The sequence below is a fragment of the Lepidothrix coronata genome, unplaced genomic scaffold (genome assembly GCF_001604755.1).
Source record: "Lepidothrix coronata isolate B3197 unplaced genomic scaffold, Lepidothrix_coronata-1.0 Scaffold6, whole genome shotgun sequence".
Classification (NCBI taxonomy): domain Eukaryota; kingdom Metazoa; phylum Chordata; class Aves; order Passeriformes; family Pipridae; genus Lepidothrix; species Lepidothrix coronata.
This window is the reverse complement of record NW_016690186.1, coordinates 10,887,321-10,913,668: the sequence shown is the minus strand read 5'-3', so window position 1 is coordinate 10,913,668 and position 26,348 is coordinate 10,887,321. Positions and strand designations below refer to the sequence as shown.

At 40.6% G+C, this 26,348-nt stretch overlaps 1 protein-coding gene across 17 annotated transcripts in view; it reads left to right on the top strand.

Moving 5' to 3' along the window:
* DLGAP1 (DLG associated protein 1) overlaps positions 1-26,348 on the top strand; it is a 418,553-nt gene that overhangs the window by 381,861 nt on the left and 10,344 nt on the right. For all 17 annotated transcript variants that reach the window (XM_017832746.1, XM_017832733.1, XM_017832741.1 and 14 more), the window contains 3 exons: positions 6,073-6,446; positions 9,765-9,856; positions 17,115-17,533. In XM_017832746.1, the coding sequence (XP_017688235.1) occupies positions 6,073-6,446; positions 9,765-9,856; positions 17,115-17,533 (885 nt within the window). The remainder of the gene's footprint in view (positions 1-6,072; positions 6,447-9,764; positions 9,857-17,114; positions 17,534-26,348) is intronic.

Sequence of the window (26,348 nt, the reverse complement as noted above, 5' to 3'; positions counted from 1 at the left end):
ATTTTGTCTCTGACTTCAGAAAAGATAGAGCCAGATACTAATTGCTTGACACCAGTAAAGATCACAGGTTTTGGGAGTAAAGTCTTATAAACCATCGATGATCCATTTGGGGTAATAACTTTCAGTTTATGTGAAATCTTTTCTCCAGAGTTTCCGTTGTTTATATACTTCTGGCTTTTCATCTGAAAGAGCTGAACTGCTGAAGTTGTGTGTTATTAATATACTGGTTGTTGGATTTATACAGAGAGAAGTTCAGCTATGGCTCTGTAGTACAAGGAGTAAAGTGGGTCTCATAGGAAGCCTACATGCCCTGAATTCTTTCTGTGCATCCATAATTTGTGGTGATATCCTAGTGATAAACTGCATTTAGCAGACACCTTTGGCTGTCTCACCTGTTCTCTGCACACTAATTCAGCTTCCCTGGGATAGCAATTAAACTTCTGACTGGCATCAGCAGCTTCCAGCAAAATAAATTAAAAGGAGAAAAAAGATCTGCTGGAGAAATATTCACCTGTCATCCACTGACTATGGACATGTAGATCTTCCAGCTCAATTCATTTGAGATTCAGGAGGAACCATATTTAGCCTCACCTTTAGGAGATCCTTCACTGTATCCAGCTGGGAAGCTGAAGGCACCCTACTTGCAAACGAAAATGTGCAGACTTATGGAAAGGTCACCAGCAGTGGCTTTAAACCTCAGAGTACCCGGGATATTAAATCTGTGGTCCTACTGTGTGCAGTAAAAATAGTTTAAATACTCGGTATCAATTTCTACAGGATTTTAGTTATATGTTATGCCTGTTTCCTAACCCAATGAAGCTTAGGCTTTTGTCAAATAAGGTATCTGGCTTGGCAGTGAGGGAGTTATGGAAAAAGCATGGCCTTGGCAGAACTCCTGATGGTGTAGTACATAGATTTCAGTAGTTCTCATTTAGGATAATGACATCCATAACTCACTGTGGTATTATTCCCCTGGGTGGTTTAAAACTTCTTATAAAAGTCTTTATTTCAGTTTTGTAAAAGTAAATCACTACATCCTCAGAAGCCATCTGCTTAGTTTTTTATTAAGATAATGCATGCTCTGTTTTCATACCAATTCTTTGCATGTAAAAATAACAATACAGGACCTGAAACCCTCCGTCCAAGCAGTCCCTGCAAACCTCAGCAAAATAAGGAAATAAGTGTATGGTAAAGAGAATAACATCTCTGTTGGAGTGTAACAAGCCAAATCAAGCACTGCACCTCTGAAATCAGGAGCTGCCGTTCTGAGGCTTACGTCTGCTGGGAGATCCCTACATCCATGTTTGTGTAGCAGTTGTGTGAGATGCAAGGGCACTGCTGTTACCACACCCATTTTACAGGCAGTAAATCAAGACACTGACGTCCATCTGTGTGCAGTGGAAGAACTCCTGCTTTGTACCTTAATACTTATTTGTGTACAAGTTAGAATCATAGAATCATAGAATGGTTTGGGTTGAAAGTGACCCTAAAGGTCATCTATTTCACCCACTAGACAAGGTTACTCAGGGCCTCATCTAACCTGCCCTTGAACACTTCCAGGGATGGGGCATCCACAGCCTCTCTGGATAACCTGTTCCAGTGCTTCACCACCCTCTGAGTAACTAATTACTTCTTAGCATCTAATCTAAATCTGCCCTCTTTCCATTTAAAACCACTGCTCCTTGTCCTGTCACTACATGACTGTATAAAAAGTCCCTCTCCCTTCTTTTTATAAGGCTCCTTAAAATACTGGAAGCCTCAATGAGGCCTTCCTGGAGCTTTCTCTTCTCAGCCTTCATGGACCGCCTCTGGATCCACTCCAACAGGTCCACATCTTTCTTGTGCTGAGAAAGTTGTGTTCTTTGTTGGTCCTTTTAAACCACAGAGAGCCCCTTTTCTTAAAAGAAACACTATTATGTTACTTAACTTTAAATTTGCACTTTCATTTATTCTTGTATATTTTAACCAAGTTTATATAAGACTGTCAAATTAGAAAGATACTGCTTTTGTGTCTCATCACTTAAATTGTTCAAAGTACTTGCATGAATTTGATCATTTCACAAATATTAATCTGCCTTGGGGTTCTCCTGAGCACCCATTCACTGAGTTAAAAATTTGTGTTTGCATGCTGTTCCCAAGGGCTCATCTCCCCTAGTAAGCATGTTTAAACAACTGAAGTGCCCTTACAATGAAACATTCAAATTGAAGCCTTTATTATTATGCAATCTGGGACTTTTTTTTTTATCATTAGACTTCCTTCTCAACTGGGTGGTTGACACTCCCTGTTCCAAATTCCTGTCCCATGAGCTAGTTGTTTGGAAATACTGGCTAGGAGAAGAAACACCGTGGCTCTTCTCTTTTTCTTTTTTTTTTTTTTAATCTGGAGAACGTGGTTTTTTTCACTAGGTATTTGGGATTAAACTGTAACCCAAAGGCAGTCTGCAGAAATAGGATAAAGATCAAAAGGAAATGGAAAGCATAACTTGGTGGATTGATGCAGCTGGAAACAGTGGGCCTGATTCAAGGTGCTTTGGGAATCTGAGGATTCTTGTGCATGACTTAACTAGTTTCTGCATTAAACCTTGCATATACCCTAGGAGAGTAATGCGTACCTGCTCCAGCAGCATGTGCACTCTGGAAAATAATGAGAATAGCTAGTCTATACTGTGTCAAAATGAGGGTTCATATACACTTTGACTATCCAGATAAAGGTATTTCTGAGTAACTGCATGTCTAAACAATTTTAATGCACCACGAGACTACTTTGACTTGACTCTTCAGTCAGATCAGTTTTCGTTCAGAACTTCACTCCTTGATCTATGTCCAAGAACATATTTATCGGGGAATTTATACAGCCCTTTAAATTCACTTCCTTACGTGAATTAAACTAACTTCCATGTGCAAAACCCTTTGAAAGATCCCTGTGTGACATGAGGATTTCTCCTACTTTTTCATGTGTCCTGTGATCCTGTAGTATTCGCCCTTGGAATCTGTCTCTACTGCAAGAAAGCTGAATAGATGAGTTTCCCCTCTTTGCCCGCAGGGACAGAATGCCACATGTGCTCTTGCTGAATGCTTAAGCTCTCTTGGTCGGACAAGGAGAATGCCAGGGGTTTGTCAGTTTTCTGGGGGAGTACTCATTTCATTTTTCAAGCAGCTTAGCATTTAAAATACCGTAGCCACTTGAGCAGCCGCAGATCCTTTAGGTGGCCGTGTCACAAGTTGCCAGGTACTTGAAAGCACATGGAGAAAGAAAAAGTGGTGCACCAAATCCATTTCATTGTTGTGCTTCAGCCATTCAGAGGGCTCAGACAGCTCCGACTTTAGAGTGCAGCTGCCTCCAACAGCGGCAGCGGCCCCAACATTGTTTTGTTGTCGTTTCTCCAGAGGAGCGGCAGGAGCTTACATCATTTCCAGTAATGAAGTGCCTGGGGTTCTTTTATGACTTGCACACTCTGCTTCTCTGGAGCTGTACAGTATGTGCTGTGTGACTCCAGGAAACTGAGGATTTGTTTTGACTTGTTAAGAGAACGTTGTGCTATTTCTCTTTACAATTTCACCATATGACTTGTCAATTCTCTCCTCCTCTTAAGAATAACTTCAGATTTAATTAGCTGAGTGCAAACATCTTTCATTGCAGTGTGGATTAGACTCCTCATTGAGTACATTTACCAACAAAATGAAAGACATCTTAATCAGGTGACTCTGTATTTGTACTGCTGTGTCCAGAGAGCATTGTAGCTGTCAATAGACAGTTGCTATTGGCTCCTTTTCTAGTGGGGGATGCCCAGTGATGTGGGGACCAGTCTTGTTGTTTTTGATGCTCTCTTTCCTACCTAAGAGCCCTTTTCAAGTGTGTTTCATTATCATTTCCCTTTCTGCTATGTAGGAAAAATTATACTCATGTGCCTTGCTGGGATGTCTTGGAGGTGCTGGCATGTCCCCAGAAGTTCCCCAGCGACCTTGCCTAGCATATTTTAAATGGTGCAATTTATACTTTGCTGAATTGCAAAGTAGCATTGCACACAAACCTCTATTAGACAAGTTTTGCACCAGCTTCCCAAAGAGTTACCTGGATATATGCATATATATGTGCTTTGAATTCCTCAGGGCTGAATTTCAGTTTGTATTTCCACCACTCAGAGAACATTCTCCAGACCATGAACCACCTGGGGTGTTTCTGGGATATCATGACCCAAGCAGCAGCTTCCATAATTCTCCATGAGTCCTGGAGTACATACTTGTGCTGCAGCAAATGCAGCTGATTTATCTGAACATACAGTCACAGCAAATGCTTTTTGGCAGCATCAAAAACAATGAAGAATGGAACAACATTCATGATCTCTTTTGCAAAACTATCATCATGCTTTCTGTTAGTTCCAGATACTGGTCTTGTCATAAGCACTTTATAAAACACCTTTAACCCCTATTAACTATTCACTTCCCCAGAGTTAAAATTTAGCACGTCAAATTTTAGCCATTTCTTCTCTCAGGGATGCTGTGGTTTCTGTTTGATTCTTCAGAAGTGAATCATAGTTTCAAAACCCTCACTACCTGAAACACTCTTTTTCCATTAGCATTCAACATGTTTAACATGGGTTCAGACACGTTATCAGAAACTTATACTAGAGTCCTTTAAAAAAATCTTGTGTGATTTCATGCCCTGGAAACACCTTTTACACTATAAGTATTCCTGCAGCAATGGGGAGGTATGAGGCATATGGATCTGAGCTAGTCAAATTAATGCCATAATGGCTTCTGGCTCGACAAGCAGATACAGTGCAAAGAGGGAGCAGAACAGCTGTAGTAGAGTTACCTTTTATGTGGGTGGCATAGACGTCTGCCAATTAAAATGATCTGATGAATCATTTCTAGCCATATGATTACTGTTAATAAGAATTTATGTTAACATGTTTGTGTCTGAACTTTGCACAGGTTCAAGCCTGCATTTATTTTCTTAAAAAATAGAGCATATCATGGTTGTTTTTTTGTTCTTAATGGGCTTTCTTTCCTCACTTGAAAGCATTCCAGGACTTCAGTAATGCAGAGCTGCCAACTAACCCTTAAAAGACAATGTTTTTATCTCTATGTAGTGCTTTCTGCATGTAATTCTGTGTACACAGAACAATAATTTTTAACCTGAGAACTTCAAGCTAAGCTTCTAAATCCATATAGCAGCTCTTAGAAAGAAAGCATGACCTTCAAAATGTGAAGAGTTCTCATAAAGTTTTATTAAAGCCTTTTTTTTTGCAAACATTTATATTTATACTTTTCTTTAAGTAGGCCCAATGACTGACAGGTTTTAACTGTTGACTTCATTACACTAATTCCCTATGTGTAAAAACAAGCGATTTTTTTTTCTAGAACTGATGTTATATTTATGATGAGAAATTAAGCATGGCAAAATGTTCTTTTAAATATGTCCTCCGCAGCTTACAAATCATTTCAAAGTATTTGAGAAGTCTGTGCAACAAGTGAGACATTTTATAGAAAGAAATACACAAGTCCAAGCATGGTGAGTGTTAACAAACTTTGATAGGGTGATTTGGGAATCTCTCTCTGATCAGAAAAATGTAGTTAAAATTCTGCAAAAGCTTGGTAAGTATAACAGGACAGGGTGGAGAGACAAAAAAATAATTGCAGTAAAATTACTTGAAGTACAGTTTAGCTAGGATAGGTGGTTGAAGATTTATCCTTGTGAATCTTGTTTGGGAGCCATGAGCAGAACAAACATTTTGGTGGGAGGACTTGTTCCCATGGTACTTAAAGCAGTTAGGAGAAAATATACTGAGGAAAATAATCCTAAAAAGACCAAGGAGGAACTTGGCAAATAGGTACTTTCTTTCTCTATTTTCTCTACTGGCAATTCTGCTACTCATATTAGGAGGAATAGAAGACACTGATAGGCAAGGCATTTCCATGGCACTTAGATTGGAGCTTTTGGGGGTTCTTTGGCTCTCAGACTCCTCCTCATCTCTGCTCTGTCCATGCTTACTGATGCATTGATATCATATTTGCATCCATTTTCCCTGCAGCATCAATAAATCAAGAACTCTCATATGTTTTTTCTAGTGTCATCCTGCATTACCACCTATAAGAAGACACCACCTCCAGTCCCACCAAGAACTACCACCAAACCATTTATTTCCATCACAGCCCAGAGCAGCACAGAGTCTGCCCAAGATGCATATATGGATGGGCATGGGCAGAGGGGAGATATCATCAGTCAGTCTGGACTTAGCAACTCCACAGAAAGCTTGGATAGTATGAAGGCGCTGACAGCTGCTATCGAAGCTGCCAATGCACAGATCCATGGCCCTGCAAGTCAGCATGTAGGGAACAACACTGCCACAGTCACCACCACCACAACCATTGCCACTGTTGCAGTAGAAGATAGGAAGAAGGACCACTTCAAGAAAAACAGATGCTTATCTATTGGAATACAGGTACAGTACATGGCATGGATAATCTGCATGCCATTGTTTTGGACTTCTCCATCTGTTTTACAGCTCGTTATACAATGTTTTGTGTATTTTTCTACTTATCCTGGCAGGTACCTATGTAGAAATTGCATCAACATAATCATTCTGCGTGGTACTAATGATGTTTTCTTAATTTATCATAAAAACATCAGATGCAAGGATTTGTTTAAGTCTTCTTGCTGCTTGTTATTCAGCTCTGTTAAATTATACACATGAGCACTAATCTATGAATCATAACACAGCGGGGGTCAGAAAGGCATGAATTAAATCATTGAAAGGGAATGTGTAAAACAATGATTTACATTACACTATCACCCAAAAAATATTTTCGTCCAGCCTCACTGAATTAATTGTCGCTGCTTATTCATGCATTTCATAATGACTGGTAGCCACTTGAATGAGGCAGCGTTGTTCCTATCTCACCCTCAAGAGCAGAAGATAAGTTCCTTCTGATTTGCCCTTGTTAAAGAAAATTACATTTTCTTACCTCTAGTGGAAACAAACAAGAAAAATAACCCCGCCAAAGTTCATTCCTGTTTACAGAAAGGAGAAGAGCAAATAAACTAGACCAACGTAATCTGCTTTCTTAATTAATCTTTCCTATAAATCCCCCTTCAACCCCACAAAAAAAATGTTCATAGGACTCCTGACTATCTGCTTGCAGGATTAGCTTTTGCAACAAAGTGCTTGAACTTAAAATCAACTGAGAATCAACACAGGTTTTGATGAGAGATGAATCCCAAGCAAATAGAATAGCAATCCACAGTTTATCAGCCTTCACAAGAAGCCATGATGGTTTTTTTCTTGAAGAAGGTGGTTGTAAGCACAGCACTATGTGCCTGGACAGGCTTATCTGATTAGCAAAGCCTAAGAATTTGCTGTGAAATCTCTGTATCAGCCTGATGAGATAGATGAGAGGCATTCTGTTGAAGTATGCCATTCCAGGGGCAGCTCCTGGAGAAGCTATGACTTTTCTCTTATTTCTTCTTGGAAGAGGAATAATTACTATCGCCTGTGGGTTCAGTTCACTGCCTTTGTTGTAGATCTTTTCTGCTCCACAGCTGTTTGTTTTGGATATATTCTGAAAGAAGGGCTGATGTTCAGTGTTAAAACACAGGAACGAGGTCCAGGTGGAACAGGGATAGAGGAAAGCTCTTCTAATACTTATTCACATTCCCAGCCAAGACAAAGGTGCCATTTTATTGTTGTAATCCCTTGCTTTACCAAGCAAAGAAACAAAGACTCCTTAGCAGAGAAACACCCTGAAAAATAATGGGTACAAGGAAGTAATTTCCATGTTTGCAGAAGCCAAAAGGAACAACGGTAATGTGAATCACAGTTCTTGAGAGACCGTCTCCCCGCTGTCTCTTCTTAAGGTAGTGTTGCAAGTAACAAATGCTGCTTCTGAAAGGTATAGAGGCCTCCGTTTCCTAAGATCTGAGGAAAACAGAGCTCCGAAACATGTTCAAGCCCTCAAAAATCTACCTCTTAAACTTTTAAGTTTACAGGTGTCCAATATAATCATATGAAACAATCATTAAAGCTTTCTGGGGATGGTAAATGAAAGTCTGCCAGGATAGGTTTTGCGTACAAACCAATGGAGATCCCTAAAGCTGTGGTTACATGAAGCAAAACCTTCGGCAGCAATACAGCCTTATAAGTTTCCTACCTGTGTACAGTGCCACCCTCACAGTTGTGACCATCAATGAAATTTTTAGAGTCAGACAGGCTTCACAAATAAAAGAAAACTACTTCACCATGCTGTCTCGTCCATTTTGTAGCATCATTGCACAAGCAATCATGCTGGTACAGCTGAAGGGGTAGTGTGGGAGTAGAAATACCATAAGATAGCTGTTGATGCCAGAAATAACTTCTCTTACAAACAACTGCCCTAAAGTAGGTAAGTACACTTTCAGTCCTCTGACTGGCAGTATAGAGTCAGTTTTTCTCCACTGACTGTAAAGGGAGCCTAATTCAGGCTTAGTCTGAAGTCAGACCAAGTACACACTTTAATTATAGTTTGATCCATCTCTGTAGAGCAGGTCAAGCTGCATTAGCCAGAGGCATATTCTTAGTTTGTTTCCTCCTCTAGCAAATAAACCTAATGTGCACTTATGATGAACCTCCATGAGTGTCCTCTGCACCCCTCAGTCACTCCAAGGACATCGCAAGCCTTTGCTGTAAATCTGTTTAGCAAACAAGCACAGTTAACAAAGAGAAACCCTTCCATCAAAAAGTTGCTTCACTCTGTCAGTTATGGGATTTAAGGTGTAGTTATCTCCCCAGAGGCCTCCTATCAGGTAAGTACCTCACTTCAGAGAACAGCTTCTGTAACTCCTGTCCCTCATTGAGCACTTTTCCTGCATAGGCTGTTCAAGTGGCTCTCAAGAAGCAGCTTACTTAGTGATGGAACAGCCACTAACTACAGCTGGAGATTTTGTACACCCGTGGTCAGTGTGGATCCACAGATCACTTCATGACACTGCCATGGCCCAAAGATTCTATTTGCTGGAAATCTTTTTTTTTTTAATAACTAACAGTGTTATACATAGCATTGGGAATTAACAACTACACTGATTGGACCCAAAAATTTTGTGATTTTACTCAAAGACACATCTGTGGGTAAATTTTAGCTTTATACCATTGGTGTAAATCTGCTTATGGAGATGGACATGTGGTATAAAGTGCCTCCCTGTGCTCCTGGGGACACCTGTTTTCATGATGAAGGAGTAAAGAAAATGCACCTAAGAGTCATATCTGCTTTCTTTAAATCTTGTCTGTACAGGGTGTCTCCTTAGTGTGAGAATTACAGTTGTATGAGGTGAGGGAAAAGGGGAGGAAAGACCTCTGCTCTGATTCAAGGCACTAACATTTAAGCAAAATAAATACATAATTTTGACATGAGTTCACATATGCCTGCACATATAGACTAGAAGGTAAAATCAGACATGGTGGAGCACAGTAACTGAAGTTACAGTTGCTCAGAGATGTGCTCTGACAAATGTGAGCATCCAGACTCCATAAAATACTGAACAAACTCCATCTGCATATTGCAAGCTGAATGTTGACTTACCAGAAAAAATTAACAGGAATTATGAACATTCACTAATAACATCAGAAATGAGCACACCACAGACAAGCTATCTGACTAGATGAAGGAACTCACGATACAAGCTCTATGTGCAGACACTCATAGTTGTACTCCATAGAAACTGCAAGTAGCTGGGTGATATCTCTGCTAAAATACATTATAATTAGCTGCTGTGTTCTGGTTTTTTTGAGGTTGATGGTGCTGAAGAATCCACCACACCAGGTGAAAATAAAGCAACCAGTAAGTTCCAGTCCATAGGAGTTCAAGTAGAGGAGGAGAAGTGGTGAGTAAAAGTTAATACTGTTTTTCTAAAGTAAATAATTATGTCACAACTAATTTTTAAGAGCCCTAGTTCCTCTGACCCCATGACCACATAAACCTGCTTCCTGGATGAATTGTTAGATCACCCAGCTGAAAAGCTGAGTCTTATAAATGTTGTAGCTCTTATTTCTCAGAGGGGATTTTTCAGGACCAGTGAGAGAACTGGAAGAGAAGTGCTACATACACTTGTAATAAGCTCTTTTTCCTCAGGAAATCTACCTAAACAGTGGACAGTGTTCCAGCTGGGGTATTAGTCTTGAGATGGCTGCAGCAGCATGGAAATTATGCAGTAAAGTTTACCTTGTTTTTCAGCAGAATAATATCAGCCACGTGTAGCAGTGCAGTGGCAGAGTCAAACTGATTGCTTTTACTCAGGTATCTCTCCCAGACATCTCTGCATTACAATTGCTCCCTTGCAAAAAAAATGTGGAGATTGCAAAGCAAGCCTGCAAAACTCGGTTCTCTCTCCAGTGTGCAGTATACCATGAATCAGTAAACAAATATGGTCTGAGAAAAATTTTAAAAAGAAAAAAATAACAGAACAGTTGTCACAGAAGCACAAAGAGCTTTCTGATGACAAATTGCAGTTACATTGCAGGGCAGCACAACTGGACATAGCACTTTCCAGTCGCATAAGGTTTTTGAGTGCTTGACCACAACTGCAGATTTTAATTCCTGCCAAAAACTGGACTCGGGGGCTGAAGAAAAGCCAGGCTCTCCCCCTTGCCTCTGAATGTGCAGGCCTGCCCAGTGTTGCTGTGGCTCTTAAGCACCCACCCAAGTCTTTGCATGCTTTTTGCAACCCACTTGGGCATGGTGAAACTTTTCAATCCTGGAGCCATTTTCTCGATAACTCTCTGTACCATGATGTGTCGTAGGAAAAGCCTCGGTGGTCAATGAGGAAAGAGTCACCCTTGAAATCTCTTCAGAGAAAATCTGGGTGGAGCAAATCTGAGCTGACAAAATTAGGGCCCTCTCTCTCCTCTGCCTCGAAACTGCAGGAGCAAGTGGAGATGACCTTTTTTGCACTGTTTTTTTTCCTACATCTGCTAAAAATACTCAAAAATAACACATTATCTACACCATTTTCAATTCAACCATATCTTCCTGTCAAGTATCAGAGTATTTTCTTGTGGTTTTAAAAGGCTAAAGTGATTTCAGCAAAAAGAAATGTGATTTTGCAATGACCCTGCTAGGCTGTTACCAAGTTCCTCATTAACCTGCTAAAACATCTCTTGCTTTAGACATTTCTTTATGTTAGACCTTAGCCCTATTTACCCACAACTCTTCCAGCTAGATAAATGAGCACACTAGAATAGATGCTGAAGGACCATTTCACTTCAGCCAGAGCACAAAGGAAATAACTACCCCAAAAGCCCAACCCTCCCCTTCCCCGCAAAGAAAGAAAGAAATGGCTGTTTGTAAATACCTTACTTCCAAAGTCCTCTCTCTACTGCAGTTTTTATTGCTCCAGAGAAAAACGTAAGATTTGCCTGTGAGCGTCTGCCCTAAGAAAGCAATATTTCTGCATTACTTTCTGGCAGCTGTGTTTGGGGGTTTCCTTGCTGATAAAGTTGAGCTTGCTGCTGTTTGGAGCAGACAGGCAAGAAGCAATCTATCATGGACTTTCAGAAATGAACCGGCTGATAAAGGACAGCCCCTAATCCTTAGAAAATGAGTGCACTCAAGACACAAAGGGCTTATCATCACAGTTGGGCACTTATATTCTTTTTTTTCCCAAACACAGCAGGGCACAATATATTGATTATCTGTTGCAGGAATAGAATTGTAAATACAGTGCATTCTTCACTGCCCCCACACCAAAACATCTGCAAAGCCTAAAAAAAGCCCTTTTGAGTTGAATCTTTGAGAAATTAATGTTTTTAAAAATATTCCAGTCTTCAGAAATGTTAAATAAGTATAAAATAAGAAGAATGACACTGCAGAAAGGATAAATACAGTAAATTGATCATGTTTCCTTGCCAGTCTAAGCTATTAAGTGCACTGTTACAAAATAAGAAAGCTCTTTGCCTAATGCACCAAAAGCTTACCACACTTTCAATCCTCTTCTTTGCTTCCTGCTTTTTCCTCCCCCTTTCCCTCACCTCATACAACTGTCATTCTTACACTAAGGAGTCTTACCTCCTCATGTCCTTTTAAATATTCCTGCTTCTCTGCTTGGACCAAATAAGCAAAAGGTTTTACCTCCATTTCTTGATCTAAGTAACGCAAAAACAGAGCATCTTCAGAGGACAGCTCTCTCTCTTCAGTATTCCATCTCGACTCAGACCTTTCATTGGCCCTTCACTCTCTCTAACCTGGGCTTCCTGCCAAGACAAATGCCTCAGTCCGCCTACCCTTCTTGTACTGCTCAAAGGAAAAGCATGCCTACTGCTACCTGACCACATTACAACTGGATCAATCGCTGCTATTCATCTTATCATCAGTTCTTTATGCTGCCTGGTCTCAATAATCTTTTTCATGCCCATTCCCTAACTGCAGCTCTGTGATTTCTAGCATTTATAGAGTACCCCTGTCAAGTCCTTCTCTTGGGAAAAAAATTGGTACGCAGTTCTTTTCACCTCGTGATCTTCCTGCTGTTACTGTCTTATCTCTCACCTGATCTTCACCACGATGCTGACAAAACCCTAACCAAAATATTTCTCCCCTTTTCTTACATGACCTACCCCTTCCAGGGCAATTTTGAAATGTATATCTAATGAAGCTGATCAGTGGAATCTCAGGGCACTTCCATTTCTGTCCCTTTCTGTTTGTCCTTTCTCTCTACCTGTGACTTCTTGACCTCAAAGGACCACCTTCAATTTCTCACTTCCAGAAGATAATTGAATTGTTAGAAATCAACCAGTTAGAAGTCAACCAGTTCTAATGACCCAGAGAAAAAGAAGTAATATATTCTGCATGCATCCTTCTTAAACAAGGGGCTCTCAGTCCCATAGATCTATAATCACTTTTAGTCTCTCTTGCATTTTACCTTGTCTGCCGCTATATCTCCTCCCATTACATTCTCATCCCCAAAATTGCCTTGCTCATTGGTCTAGATGTACCATCAGCTGGTAATTGTACTTGATTTGCCATCATAAGTATTTTTGAATACTGAAACAATAGTAGTTTCTGAAGTAAGAATACTGCTGTAGGGAATGGGGTTGGAGCAGGAATATTGTTCTGGCCATTAGAAGACATGGTACCATATCTGCTAATTCCTTCTGCAGTTTGTTTTGTTCTGCTGACAGCAGCTGCAACCTTAGCAGAGAAGCCCACAGCTGAGAAGAGTACAGCCATCGGGTAAAGTAAGGCAGACTGAATTTAATGTAAGTGCCTCTGAGATTCACCATGCATCACTTGGTTTGAAACGTGCATCTTTTCTGGGGTTTTGGATTTAGTCTGTTTTTTTAGGACTGAAGTAAGTTCTCTAAGTTGAATTGTAAACGTTTTGCAAAAGAAAGCAAAAGAAGAGGTAGAAGCTGAGACTTGAATGCTAACAAGTGACCGTGTTGTTGTTGTTCAAAACACATCATTCTGTTGTTCTCCGTACTGGTTTATCCAGTCTGAGGTTTCATGGCTTTCTGCACCTTAGGCCAGATATCTGCTGCAGTTCTCTGAAGCTGTAATTATTACATCTTGTGCCTGCAGGGCACAACTGAGTACAAAAGGGCCAAACCTGAAAGCAAAGGAAGAAGCAAACCTTGTTTTTAACAATTACCAGCAACTTACGACAATTTTTTTTTTTGTAGACTTGTGAATGTTTTATATAGCAGAATTAGTGAAAACTTAGGCATTAGCTTCAACAGCATTCCTATAGTAGGAAGCTTTAACTGAGTGCCAATAAAAAAAGGCTCATGTGGGACACAGACAGTATTTTGCAAGTGTGAAACATCCTGAAAATGAGTGAGGAAGCTGTGTCAGAGGCTAAAATTACCAACTATTAGGCATTTTGTATAGATGAGCTGGAGGCAGGCAGATAGTGGGTGCCTTCCTGCATTTCCATTTTATTCAACATACATTTCCTTGGACGTATTTTTTTTTAATTTTGAACTCATGCTATATTCTATTGCCAAGTTGTTTTTCTTTTGAAGATAGGTTACATAATCCAGTGCCAAGAATCTGTCAAGCAAGCCTGTAGCATACTATTATATAGATAAAACAAAGGCAAAAAAAGTAGGTCATTCTATTTCATTTGTTAAACAGAGTCCAGTTTTGGTGGTATTAGCTAATATTGAACCCAGTAAGAGTACACTCTTGAAAGACTTGAAATGTAGTGCCTCCAGCAAGACATCCTCCTGTCAAGTACACCTTGATGTTTTCACATTTGGGTTTTGCTGTACACTGAGAAGCCAGAGTGTTTACTGAAAATACAAATGGTCATCTGAAACAGAAGGTTATCAGAGTTTAGGACTCTAGGTAAAGCAGAAGGTGGCTGTGATGTGGAGATAGGGGAATGGAGAAGAGCGAGCCTGGATTAAGGCGTTTGCTTTTCTCTCCAGTGCTACGGAAGGTGTGGAACACTACACTTGGATCTCAGTGAACCCTGACTAAATGCCTTAAAAGAAATCCTGTGTGAGCATGTGCCTGTGTTCTGGTTTTGTGTTGTGTGTGTGTTTGCATGCACACAATTCAGTGCAGATAAGGGATTTGTCAGGTTGGTGGCCAAATTAAAGCAATTTCTAAAAACAATAGCATAGATTGGACCAATAGATTTTCACTGTAATGTCAGCCTAAAGCTAGTGTCTTTCTAGCCACTAATAGCTGTATAAAAAAAACAAGCTTTTCTCTGCCAGGGGCTAGTAGCAAATACTTAGGAAAAGTGTAAAGGAGTGTCTGTAAAGTATAAAGTGTGTATTAAACACTACTTCTCCCAGTAGACATTCCCAAACTAGTATTCTGTTGTTCAGGGACTTCCTATGCCTGATATGACATCTGTGTAATGGCTCTTCCTGGATCTATCTCCTGTGAATTTGATCAGATTCTCTTTGAACCTATTTTTACCTTTGGTTTTCCCAGGATTCTGTGACAATTTAATTACATATTGTGTGAAGAAGTACTTCCTTTCACTAGATGTAGATCTTTAGACCTCTAAGCCTTGCAGCTTGCTGTTTTCCTCCCCATAGTTATTGCACTCTGAGAAATAGTGAAACATCACCTGGTCAGGATTTCACAGGTTTCTCATAGTCTTCTTCAGCCATCTAAACATTTTCTCCTATGGAAATCATACCATCTCTTCAATGATCCTTGTCTTCTCTTTCTAATATCAGTCCCTGCTATATCAGTCCCTAGAAAAATGCTTTTCTCTGCTTGCCAAAGGATAAATACTACCAAGCTGAAAATGCTCACTCCATACTTTTCAGTTTGCTGGTGCATATTGTGCACAACTACAGTGGCATAACCATGTCTTTTGCATCGTTTAACAATACCTGTTTCAAAAGAATCATAAGCAGCAGGCACTATGATAAAATGTTTGAATTCTAGGCCATTATAAAATGAAATATGTATACAATTTATTAGTAAAATTTTCCAGGGATCTGTGTGGCTGAGAAGTTAATTTGAGCTTTCTTCTGCAGAGGAATTGGCTTTTTTTCTTTTAATTGGATAACCTTTCTCAACTCCTGTTTTGCTTTGCTTTCCTCCTCTGAAAGCCCCAGATCAACAGCCACTAATTTCCTCTATCAGCAGGACCTATTATGGTCCTCCTCGAAGTCTGCTGCACTCCTCTTGAGCTATCTGGATGCACCAGGTATACAGGACATTAAATTCTCCCTCATTATCCTTCCATCTCCTCCCTCCCCAAATGCAAACTAAATATACTTGATGAAACTTTTCTGTCAGTTGTACTTGTCTAATTAGCTATTGCTCTTCAGTGGAAGGTGGAATATAAATGAAAGGGAGTGAAATCATGCCCAGTCTCCATCTCCACCATCTCTTCAGCATTTTCATTGCTGTTTGACCTCAAATGAAAATAAAACTGGCAAGGGCAAAACAGCCAAAACATCACAGGGAAATGGGTCCTAAAACTAGTTTCAAGTGCAGATGTGAGACTGTGAACAAATTAGCTGCATAAGTGCACAGGCATCCTGAGTGAGTAAGAAGAAGCAGTAGGAATCTGTCCTTATTCAGTTCAAAACTATGTTAATTCTGAAGCCTAAATATTACTAATATAACAAACATCTATGTTAACTATCTTACGGTTTTACCTTCTTTTTCATCATGAGGTGAGACAGGTGTCTCCCACCACAATTTGCTGCTCCCTCTACCACCCCCTGCAACAGCATTAAGTATCTCTCACTCTTTACACTTCCCTCTGTTCCTCCTCTGTCAGTCTCTTCACCTCAGATGCCTTGGACTGCAGAAATTGGAGTGCTGTTTATATAAAGAAAACCCATCCAAAAACCCAAATCCCCAAACCTCCTCTCTTCCCTGTTTTTGCCTTTACACTCAGGGTTTGTTCTCTGCCTTCAGAAGGTCCAACACAGGGAAACTATGCAAGGTGAAAGGAACCTACCTACAGGGTAGCAGCCACCACAATGAGGGTAACATAGACAGAGGCAGCATGCTAGCTTTGGTAAATAGAGAAGACCATTTTGAAACTGTATGTAAAAAACCAAAATATCTCAGTGCTGGTAGTGGGCACTAAAATTGTAAGAGATGGCAGACAATTATGAAGAAGCAATAAAAATACTTATCTGAGTTAAAAACACTTTTTTTTTAATAAATGGAATGTATAATTTTATTTAGATAGTAGACTCATTGCTATTACTCTCTTATCACTCTCATATGTATGATTTTTAAATGTGACTTGTGAGTTTGGATGTGTAACTTCAAAGAGGTGTGAGTTTTAAAAATTGGAAGATAAACCACTTCTGAAAATTGGGCCCCTTTAGCTTTTCATTAATCAGTAACCTAAAATCCTGAGCTACTGACAGTGTTAGCTGCCTCTTGGGCTAGCCTCTGCCTTTGTTAAACTGCACAACAATTAGAGGTACTTGCCTCAATTAATAGTGAGCTTGGGTGGAAAGAGAGATGCTTGTTTGTTTGCTTGCAATGAGAAAAAAAGTTTATGCTGATCATTTCAAGAAAAAACACCTGAGTGTAGCACTGTGAGGTGTGACTGCCAGTCTTAAGGAGAGTGGCAGAATCTGAATAATTCCTTCCTCACTGAGCTACCCAGAAAAAGCTTTCTAAACATGCTCTGTTTGTGCTCTCCAAAGCTTTCGCAGGTTTACGCGATCTAACAGTGTAACAACAGCCGTGCAAGCAGACCTGGATTTCCATGAGAACTTTGAAATAATCGACCCTCAAGAGGACAATACATGTTCTGGACAAATATCAAGACAATTTTCCCGAGATGCAAGCACTTCTACCGTTAGCATACAAGGGTCAGGAAACCATTACCATGCATGTGCAGTGGATGATGACTTTGAGACAGATTTTGATCCATCAATTTTACCTCCTCCTGACCCCTGGATTGACTCTATTACTGAAGATCCTCTGGAAGCTGTTCAAAGGTCAGTGTGCCCACGCGATGGCCACTGGTTTCTGAAGCTACTTCAGGCAGAGAGAGATCGCATGGAGGGTTGGTGCCAACAGATGGAGAGAGAAGAACGTGAAAACAACTTACCTGAGGACAGTAAGTAACTGCATACAGTAATATTTCAATTGCAAAGTATTTAATATAGGTCAAATTCACTCCAGTGAATTCTGTATTGTGCCCTTTTTTATTTAGCTAATGAAACTATGGTTGTGATTCTCAAAAGGACTGTATGTATGTATGTATGTAATAATCCTTATTAAAGTTGACAGGGAATGCAAATGCTCAGCACTTCTGAAACTCCAGTGGTATTAGCTTTTGGGATTGCATAGTTCAATGGATAATTAGGAGAGCGTGGTTAGGGATCCTGTAGTATTAGTGTTTCTTAAGTCTTCCATTTGAAATCACTTCTCATAACCTTAGAATATAATTTAACAGATTGTAGTTCCTTTTCATTAAATTCATATTTTAGTTGCCTTTTCAGATGGTGATTGACATCAGAGTATTTAAATGCTTGTCCCAACTGAAAGAGATTTCAGTTATGCTTCCAAGTTGTTCTCTGTCTTCCACTCTCCAGCCTCCCTTCATCTACCTTGCTGTTCTCATTTGACTTTGATTGTCCCAGTAAAACAAGCTCTTATGTGTGTCAGAAAACACACACATCCAAAGTACATCTCAGTTATCACTGCTGCCAGAAATATTATTCCACCTGTAAGGTAATGGAAATGTCTAATAAGCCTTCATTACTATGAAGGTTGAGGGTTGAGTAGCTCATGTCTTATTCATTCACTCCGGTTAGGGCAGAAGGTCTTAACACGTGCTTCGCTGTCCACATTTTTTTTCTCCCAGTAAAAATTGAAGTTTTTTCCATTTACTTCCATTATAAGGAGCACTACTATTGCTAGCTGTCAAATTTTGGACATAGGTAAACCTGTGAGCTAAGGAGCATGCTCTCTGTGAATGAAGCTTTTTCAATTCTGGCAAGGAGCTTCTAGAGAAGCAGTTGCATGTAGAGAATTCAGTTTTTGTATAATTTAGGCACACCTAAGCATAGTTTCCTGGATATACACGTAACACTTTTACGATCCCCAGATTAGCTCCTACCAAAGCAAAGACTACTACTTCAGCTTCAGGACTGCTTCTTCTAAATTTCTAAACCTTTCTCTCAAGAAGACAGACATTTGAATTTGTTTGAGATGTGAAGCTTTTGATTTATGAAAGGAAAGAAATTGACACTGGCAAAAAAAATTACATTCTTAGAAATACATAAGCTACTTCTGCTGGAACTTTCTATTCAACCCAATGAATGAAAAAGTTTGATCTAGATAGTGACTATTGTAAGCAATTAGAAGTTGACTTTTAATGGCAAGTATGAGATAACCTTAAGATATGTAAAGGTTTCATATTTCTACAAAATTTGTGCTATATAATAGGCTAACAATTTCTTCTGAAGGAAAAATATAGAAGATTTGACCTTCGAAGCAAATTCACATTGCCCAAGTTTTAGAATATTTGAATCTCATTTTTAATTTACATCTTCAATACATTCAAAAATCTCTTTGAACACATATCAGAATAAAAGGGTTTCTGTTGTTACTATGCAAGAAATAAACCTCATGAACTATGAGATTCTTGAAAAAGAAGTGTGAACACACAAGTAGGAAATACAAAATATTTAGAAGTCTAAGCCACAAAGCTCAATTGCTTTCTCTTTGCCACAACAACTTAGGCTGGACATAAGGAAAACATTCTGTGATGAGGGTGGTGAGGCACTGGAACAGGTTGCCCAGAGAAGTTGTGGTTGCCCTATTCCTGGAGGTGTTCGAGGCCATGTTGGATGGGGCTTTGAGCAACCTGGTCTGGTGGAAGATGTCCCTGCTTATGGCAGTGGGGGTTGGAACTAGATGATCTTTAAAGGTCATCTCCGACCCAAACTATTCCATCATTCTGTAAACTGATAATACTGGAAAAACCTATAAATATTTTTTTTTGTGCACCAAAGTAGTTATTAATCTTGGGGAAAGGAACATGGGGTGAATTTTACTAGGCTGATAGATGCAGAACATCTATATCTGTGTACAGAATTTTCTCTCAATTTCTTGGTGTCTTTGATATATGAGAGTTTTAAAGGGCTCTTCTTTGAGCAGTCAGTGGGAGGACCAGTTATGGGGAAGATAGACTGTTTGGGCTGGCTATTCCCAATGCTTCCTTTCAGGGCACATGGCATGTGTCCTGCAGATTACTCTTCCTCTTCGCCTCTCTGACCAGCACTTCTTGTGATTGCAGGAAATGGAAGGAGAAAAAGGGTCACCTGGGTTTTGTAGTCACTGTAGAAGCGCTTATTTGGGTGGGACACTGTCAGCTGCTCCAGCACGTGGCAGTTGCCTCCCACAGACGCTGCGTGGGGCTTTCTGCCGCGGCTCAGCACTCCCCACTCTACCTGATGCCAAGGAGAAACACATGGCCAGGGCCACTCTACCCGCTCAGCAGTGCCAGAAACAAAAGCCTGGTTGTTACAAACCCTGTCCCGAAATAAGTCTTTTTCATACATCTATAAACTTTAAAGAGAGGGAGGAAAGGAGGAGAAGAGGTGTGTTTGCTTTGCTTTTCCTAGTGAAATATAACCAGAGCAGGGAATGCATCCTTTGTTTTCAACCTGACATCCCCAGCATGTGTTTGGCCAGATAACAAAATAACGAGAACGTGTGATGAGCGAGGTTTTCTCGATGCCATGGCAGCTGACAGAGGGCTCATCCCCCTGTTGCTCCACGTAAACCGATCCATGCTTCCTTCAGACAATGCAGGCCTTGTGCGGAACAGCTGTCTCAGGGAGACGGCTCGCTGCTGTTTGACAGTAGCTTGTATGTTACATAGATACGTTGGGTATTATCTAGCTGGGAATGAATCTACCAGATGGGATTGAATGTTTCTAGCTGGGAAATGGAGTCTGCTGCTCTGTATAAAAACAAGCTGTGGTTCAGTGGCTGCACGATGAAATGCCAATATAGAGAGAAATGTGGCTTCCCTTCTACCATGAATTATTTATTGTACAGTATATTCTGGTTTTATCTGAAATAATTTTCTGATAAAGCCTTGGCATGTGTGACAGGCAGATGAATACTACTCACAGTTTAAACTAGGATACTTGATATGGTTTCAGTTTATTTTGCTGCTACAGGGAAGTTGGCTACAAATTCTAGGGCTCTCATAAAAAAAGAAAAAGATGTGTAGCATTTGAGGCTAAACACCTTGCGAGAGTTGATTGACACTTTGGACAGGCCTCAAGTGAAATCAACTGTTGACCTTTTTTTTGTTTTCTCCTCAACCGTCTGCTTGCTCCTCCTACTTCTCCCCTGCAAAATTTCAAATAGTCAGAGCCTCACCACTGTTGTTGATGACTTTTGGCTCAGGCCCCTGTTGTAACCATTTATACACAAAATTAGCAGCAACAGACCTGGCTCCCTGCACAGCTCTGACTGCTTCTTTTCCCAGTAGTGGTGGGCACAAGAACATACTCCTACGGCCTCAGCCTGGCTTTTGATGGATTTTTTTGCTGTTGTTTGAATTTCACATGAGGCATTGACCTTCTTGGAAGAATGAGAGGGTTTCATTTTGCCACCCCCAAACCCTCCCTTGAGAAGTTTCTCTTCCACATGGGGTTGTACTGTGGCTGCAATCTGTAAGATAATCATCGGAAGTAAACTGTGGGCCTGATTCACCACAAGTCAGGTGTAATGTGGGTTTAGTGGTGAGGCAAACCAGGCCAATCAAGCAAGAATCAAAAGAGAAAAACAAGGCTCTGACAAGACATGCCATTATAACTCTCCTGCATGCATATGATAGTCCTCTGGGTTAGTTCATGAACAAAGGTTGACCTCAAATCTTCAGGAACCTCACTGCTTAGGATCAGAGCCCCTGCATATTCAGCCAGTTCTGGCAATTTATGCAGTGCTTACACACTAACTGCTGTTTTGGTTTGTTTTGTTAGTTTCAAAGGAAAGCTTAGGGAGTATAGGCTAGACACAAGAGAAAAAAAGTTAAGGAAAAGGTACTTTTTTTTGTAATAGCTGTGCACGACAAAAGGAAAGGAGACTGTGAGTTCACTCTCAGTCACGAGCAAGGAAAACCACTTGCCATTCCTCTGCAGAGCTTCCCCAAGCAATCTTGGCTCCTGACCTTCAGGAGCAAGGCAGCCTCATCCTGCAATGGGCTGGGGAAGACGTGCAGGAGGACGATCACCAGCCTGACATGTGGCTGAGGCTTGCTGAAATCTCCCTGGCTACATGCCTTTGGCCATATGCCCAACTCATCCTTTTCATGTTTTGGTTTTCTTTTCTCCGCCAAAGGGACTTCTCCACACACAGGGTTTCTCCAAGGAAAGTCAGCAAGGAAAGTCCTACTAGTGCCCAGAGGCCAGCAAGGCAAAAAGAGAAATCCACAAGCAAGGAAACAATCTATTTAGGGGAAAAAAAACATTGTGTGCTAATAAAAGCCAAGAAAGTCAAAGAACACATGGAAACTGCTTTAATCCAAATGAACAGCATTTGCTCATCTAGACAGCCCTATTAATTTCAGTGAGATCACTCCTATAAGTGTATATGACTCAAAGCAAGAACTGCTCCTTCCCTAGTTTGTTCCATTTGGCTGTTTTCTCCTTAATAGCTGAGCTTAAGACCTGAGCAGTAGCTTTAACTTTGAATTTCCTGGCTTTTGTCATGCTTGGCGTTATTTAAATGTAGGTCTGCCAACATGAATAGGCTAAAATGCTGGTCCATCCTGGCTTGGAAATGGATTGTGACAGCTCTATGGCAGAATTGCTTCATATGCATAGTGCCCAGCCAACATCTGAAACGCAAATGTCAGGCTGTGTCCCTGTAATTTCAGCCAGTTATTCCTGCCACTTGCTCCTGGGTGCGATGAGCAAGTCCCTGGTATTCTGTTCCCTAGCCCGGGCCCTGCCTATCAACCAGGTGTTTTCACATTAAGGGCTTTTTACAGTCACAGTCCTAAAATGCCTCTTTTGTCACTTGTTAGAACCTGGGGCTGTCAAAGTTGAAATGCAAATACATCAGTTGGTGTTTTAAGGCCAAAAAATGCTGCCCCTTCTCAAAACTCCCCTGGCTTCTATGTGATGACTTTTCACATGACTTCAAGTGGGTTTTGTTATTTTCTTATATTTTGTTATTCTTGTTACACACAGAGTCATCTTCCAAGGTACAGCAGATGACAATAACACCATTTTTTGCTTGTTTTACAATTCCTTTTTTTGTTGTTTTATTTCTTTTCCTGTGAAGACACGGTGGGGAGAGATACATAGAGCTCTACAATTTCGGAGCAGGTCCTATGCAATTCTTAGACCCAAGCAAGAACTTACTGCTTGAACAGCACATAGTCCAAGTCTATTTTTAAGAATGTTTTAAAAGAACACGTTGGGGATTAGAGACACAAGGAAATTCACTGGCTTGTGTCTATCCTAGAAAAACATTCTTCGACCTCTAGTTAGGAACAGTAATAGTGACAAGGCACTCCACAATAGCTGAATTCCATCCAAATAGCTATACTGAAGCAGTTCTTCCCGAATAGACATAATTGCCTATTTTTAAAAAATTGTCACATGAGAGAACGAGATTTACAAGGAAGAGAGGTCAAAGCAAGGAGGGAGGAAAAAAAAAAAAAGGAAAAATTCAAACTATAAAAACAAAACACTGCAGTACACACACTTCTCCCTCTGGGGAAGGGGTGACAGCAAAGCATATGATGGATGTTAATAATGTTGCTTAATGCATTACTGGAAGGCATTCAGATCCGACAGTGCTGAGTGTGCTGTATAGCCCTGTATGGAATAGAAAGCAGACATGAATAACATTATATAGGTGTTTAAATCCATTATGATTGCATCTTGATGGGTCAGGATTTTTTGTTGCTTGGTTTTATACATTTTCTTTGTATCCTATTAGCTGAACACATCAACTTGAATGTTTATGTTTTCCCTCCTGTACCCTATCTCCCTAGCTGTTAAAAATTTCTCTAATTCTTTTCTGATGTGTTTTGAGTATTATCTTTGCAATTCTATGTATTTCTTGGTATTTGGCTTCAAACCTTGAAGGCTTTTCTTCTAAGGAAATATCAGTCTATTTTTACTTTTTGGTTTTTCACTACACCTTGGCCTTTCTCTTTGGCACTGGAGGTTTTGACTGAGTAAGCACTCTGCCTTGAAACACTAAAAGCAGCTTGGGTTTGAAAACAAAAATTAGGCTATTGATAAGGTTTTGTGCCTTCTGGAGCGATTCCTTTCAGCTTTTCCCATGCTTTGTTTTTTGGTTTCTTTTCCCCTCTGAGTTCCGTGACAGAGTTGGTTGTTGACGGGTTGCACATTAACAGACCCCTTGCTTTTGAGGGGCGAGGAATCAGTGACACTTGACTAGATACAGCCGCAGCTACAGCAGAAGTGGCAACAATAGAGAACAGCATCAGCATGCATCCCGCAGTCAGCTGGGATGATGGTTTTTAGGCAAATAGCCAGTCGCTAGGCAGCCAAGGACAAGGACTTCCTTTTCCCTCTGCTGGGATCTCTGAATATTAAGCTCTTCTTCCCTGAAAGAAAGAGGCACATTCCCATCCATCACCAACAAGTTGTATTTACATTTCTTCATGCTTGGGATGTGATTTCTAGCTCAGTTGGCGCACGTTTCCAGAAAGAACCCACCTCATCCTCTTTATTTCTGTCCCAAGAAGTCAAGAGACCGTTTTTCTCCCCTTCTCAGATCTTGGGAAGCATCAGAGTGGCCAAGCTCCAGATGAGGCAGCTGTTCCCAAATATACTCAGTGGGAAGAGTTTTCATAACAATGGGAACCACATGAAAGCTCCTGGAGTAGCTCCTCCTACTATTGAAAAGTCCTTTCAGTTGAGTGGTTTGCATATTGGGTTGCATAAATGACTAGACACACCAAGGGGTCCATTTTCAGCACTGTGCGCATAGAATTAGACACGCAAGCCTTGCTAACAATAATGAGAGTTGTGTGCAAAACTCCCTGCGCAATATGCTGAAAATATTCTGCTTAGTGAATCTTCCAGCTCACGGCTATTTCCTGGCAGTGTTGAGCCGAGTTCTGGGAACAAAATGAAAGTCTGGGCTCTGTGTGTGTTCACAGAGCTCTCTCCTATAGTTTCTGAAAAAAATGTGAAAAGACTCTATTCCCTCCCCCTTCTTTCCCCCCCCTCTTTATATGTCTGAAGTATAAATGAACTCCACATCCCACTTTTCCTTCAGCAGCCTTAAAAGTGAGCTTTAAAGCTGCTTGAGGAAAAGCCATTTGCCTTGAAGGAGCAGAACAGAGATTTCGTATTACTGTGTGTCTGGTTTCAGTTTATCATGAGTTTTTGAGCCAGTCTGCTTAGCATGTGGCTTCACAAGTGAATCCCTTGGAGAGACCTTTCTCTTACCAAGCACTGCATGGTGGCATTCTGGTCACAAGCACTGCAGCCAGTCACAGGACCAATGAGACCCTAAAAATTTTGTTAGAAGGGGTTATAGCAAAGTCGTATGTATTTATGTATATATCTATTTATTTATTTATTTTTCACTCTGGTAATTCAAACTACTTATCAGTATTTCCCCAGTGGAGCTCTGTTAATGCTGTGTTAGCTCTTATTCAAAAAGTGACCATGCCCAAAGGATCGTGCAGAAGATGGCAGCTTAGTATCTCTTCTGGGCTCTGCTAACAATGTACTCACCTTGAGCAGGCCACTTCATCTCTTTGTTTTTCCTATTCTTTCTTCACCTCTCTCATATATCCAGGCTGTAAATTTATCATGGAAAAGTTGCTGTGTTTATTTGAGGGCGGGGGCAATGCAAATATTTCTGAGTATGAATGATAGCGAAAATTGTGACACAGTGGCTACCATTCATGTTTCTCATTAAGGAAGTGGTAATTTTAAAAATTAATTTAAATTCATTTTTAAATCAGTCGTTAACCAGAAAATTGGGGATCATAAGTTGCTTAAGCCGAGAGGGAAAATTAATGATGGAGCCAGATAAATCCATGATGCCAACCAGTTTATTTATAGGCAGAGAATAAACATAATTTTATTTTTGTTTTCCTGAGCATTGAAAGTCTCAAACAATCCAGTAGCTGCTTTCTTGCTCACAGTATCAATTTTCTTTCAATCAGCAGTCCCCAAATTCACACTCTCTTTTCTGGATTCACTGTCCTACTGCCAGCTGAGGCCATGTCTGTCTGTCTGCTGTGTTTCTTCATTCTTGCTTCTTTTTTCACATACACACACAGAGGTACACACATGTACACACAGGTACAGGTACACACACAGGTACAGGTACACACACATACACACACACACATTGAAACATGTACACACAGAGTCTCCCCCTGGACCAGAACTCAGCAAAGCCCCAGGCAACGTCTCTGAATGCACCAGTCCATGCCTCGGTTATGGGTAGTATATTCCCAGCTACTACCTCTTGAAGCAGTAAAAGCCCAATGTTTCAGTGAGGTTGAATGCAACCAAAACAGTATGACCCTCTGTTTTATTCAGAGGCATTTACTGTGGGCTGTCTTCTGGTTCACTTCAGTCCTTCACAGCACTCTGGTCAGTCTAAAGGGGCAGTAAGTACCCAGCTGTCAGTACAAAGGAGTCCACAGACAGTGCAAGAGCTGGGCTAGGACTCTTTGACACCTCCCTCCAAGCCACCATCAAGGAGGAGAAGCCAGGGTGTGATTGCTCCCTTAAGTGTGATTGCCTGAATTCAAAGGCAGAAGCAGCCTCAGATTGTGCTCATGGAAAATACTGAGAAGGTCCAAATGAGATTAATTGGCATGCACTAAATGTTCCCTTTCTGGGGCTCTGATATAGCAACACTCAGCTACACCTGACAGTAAGGCCTGAGTTGCTAAG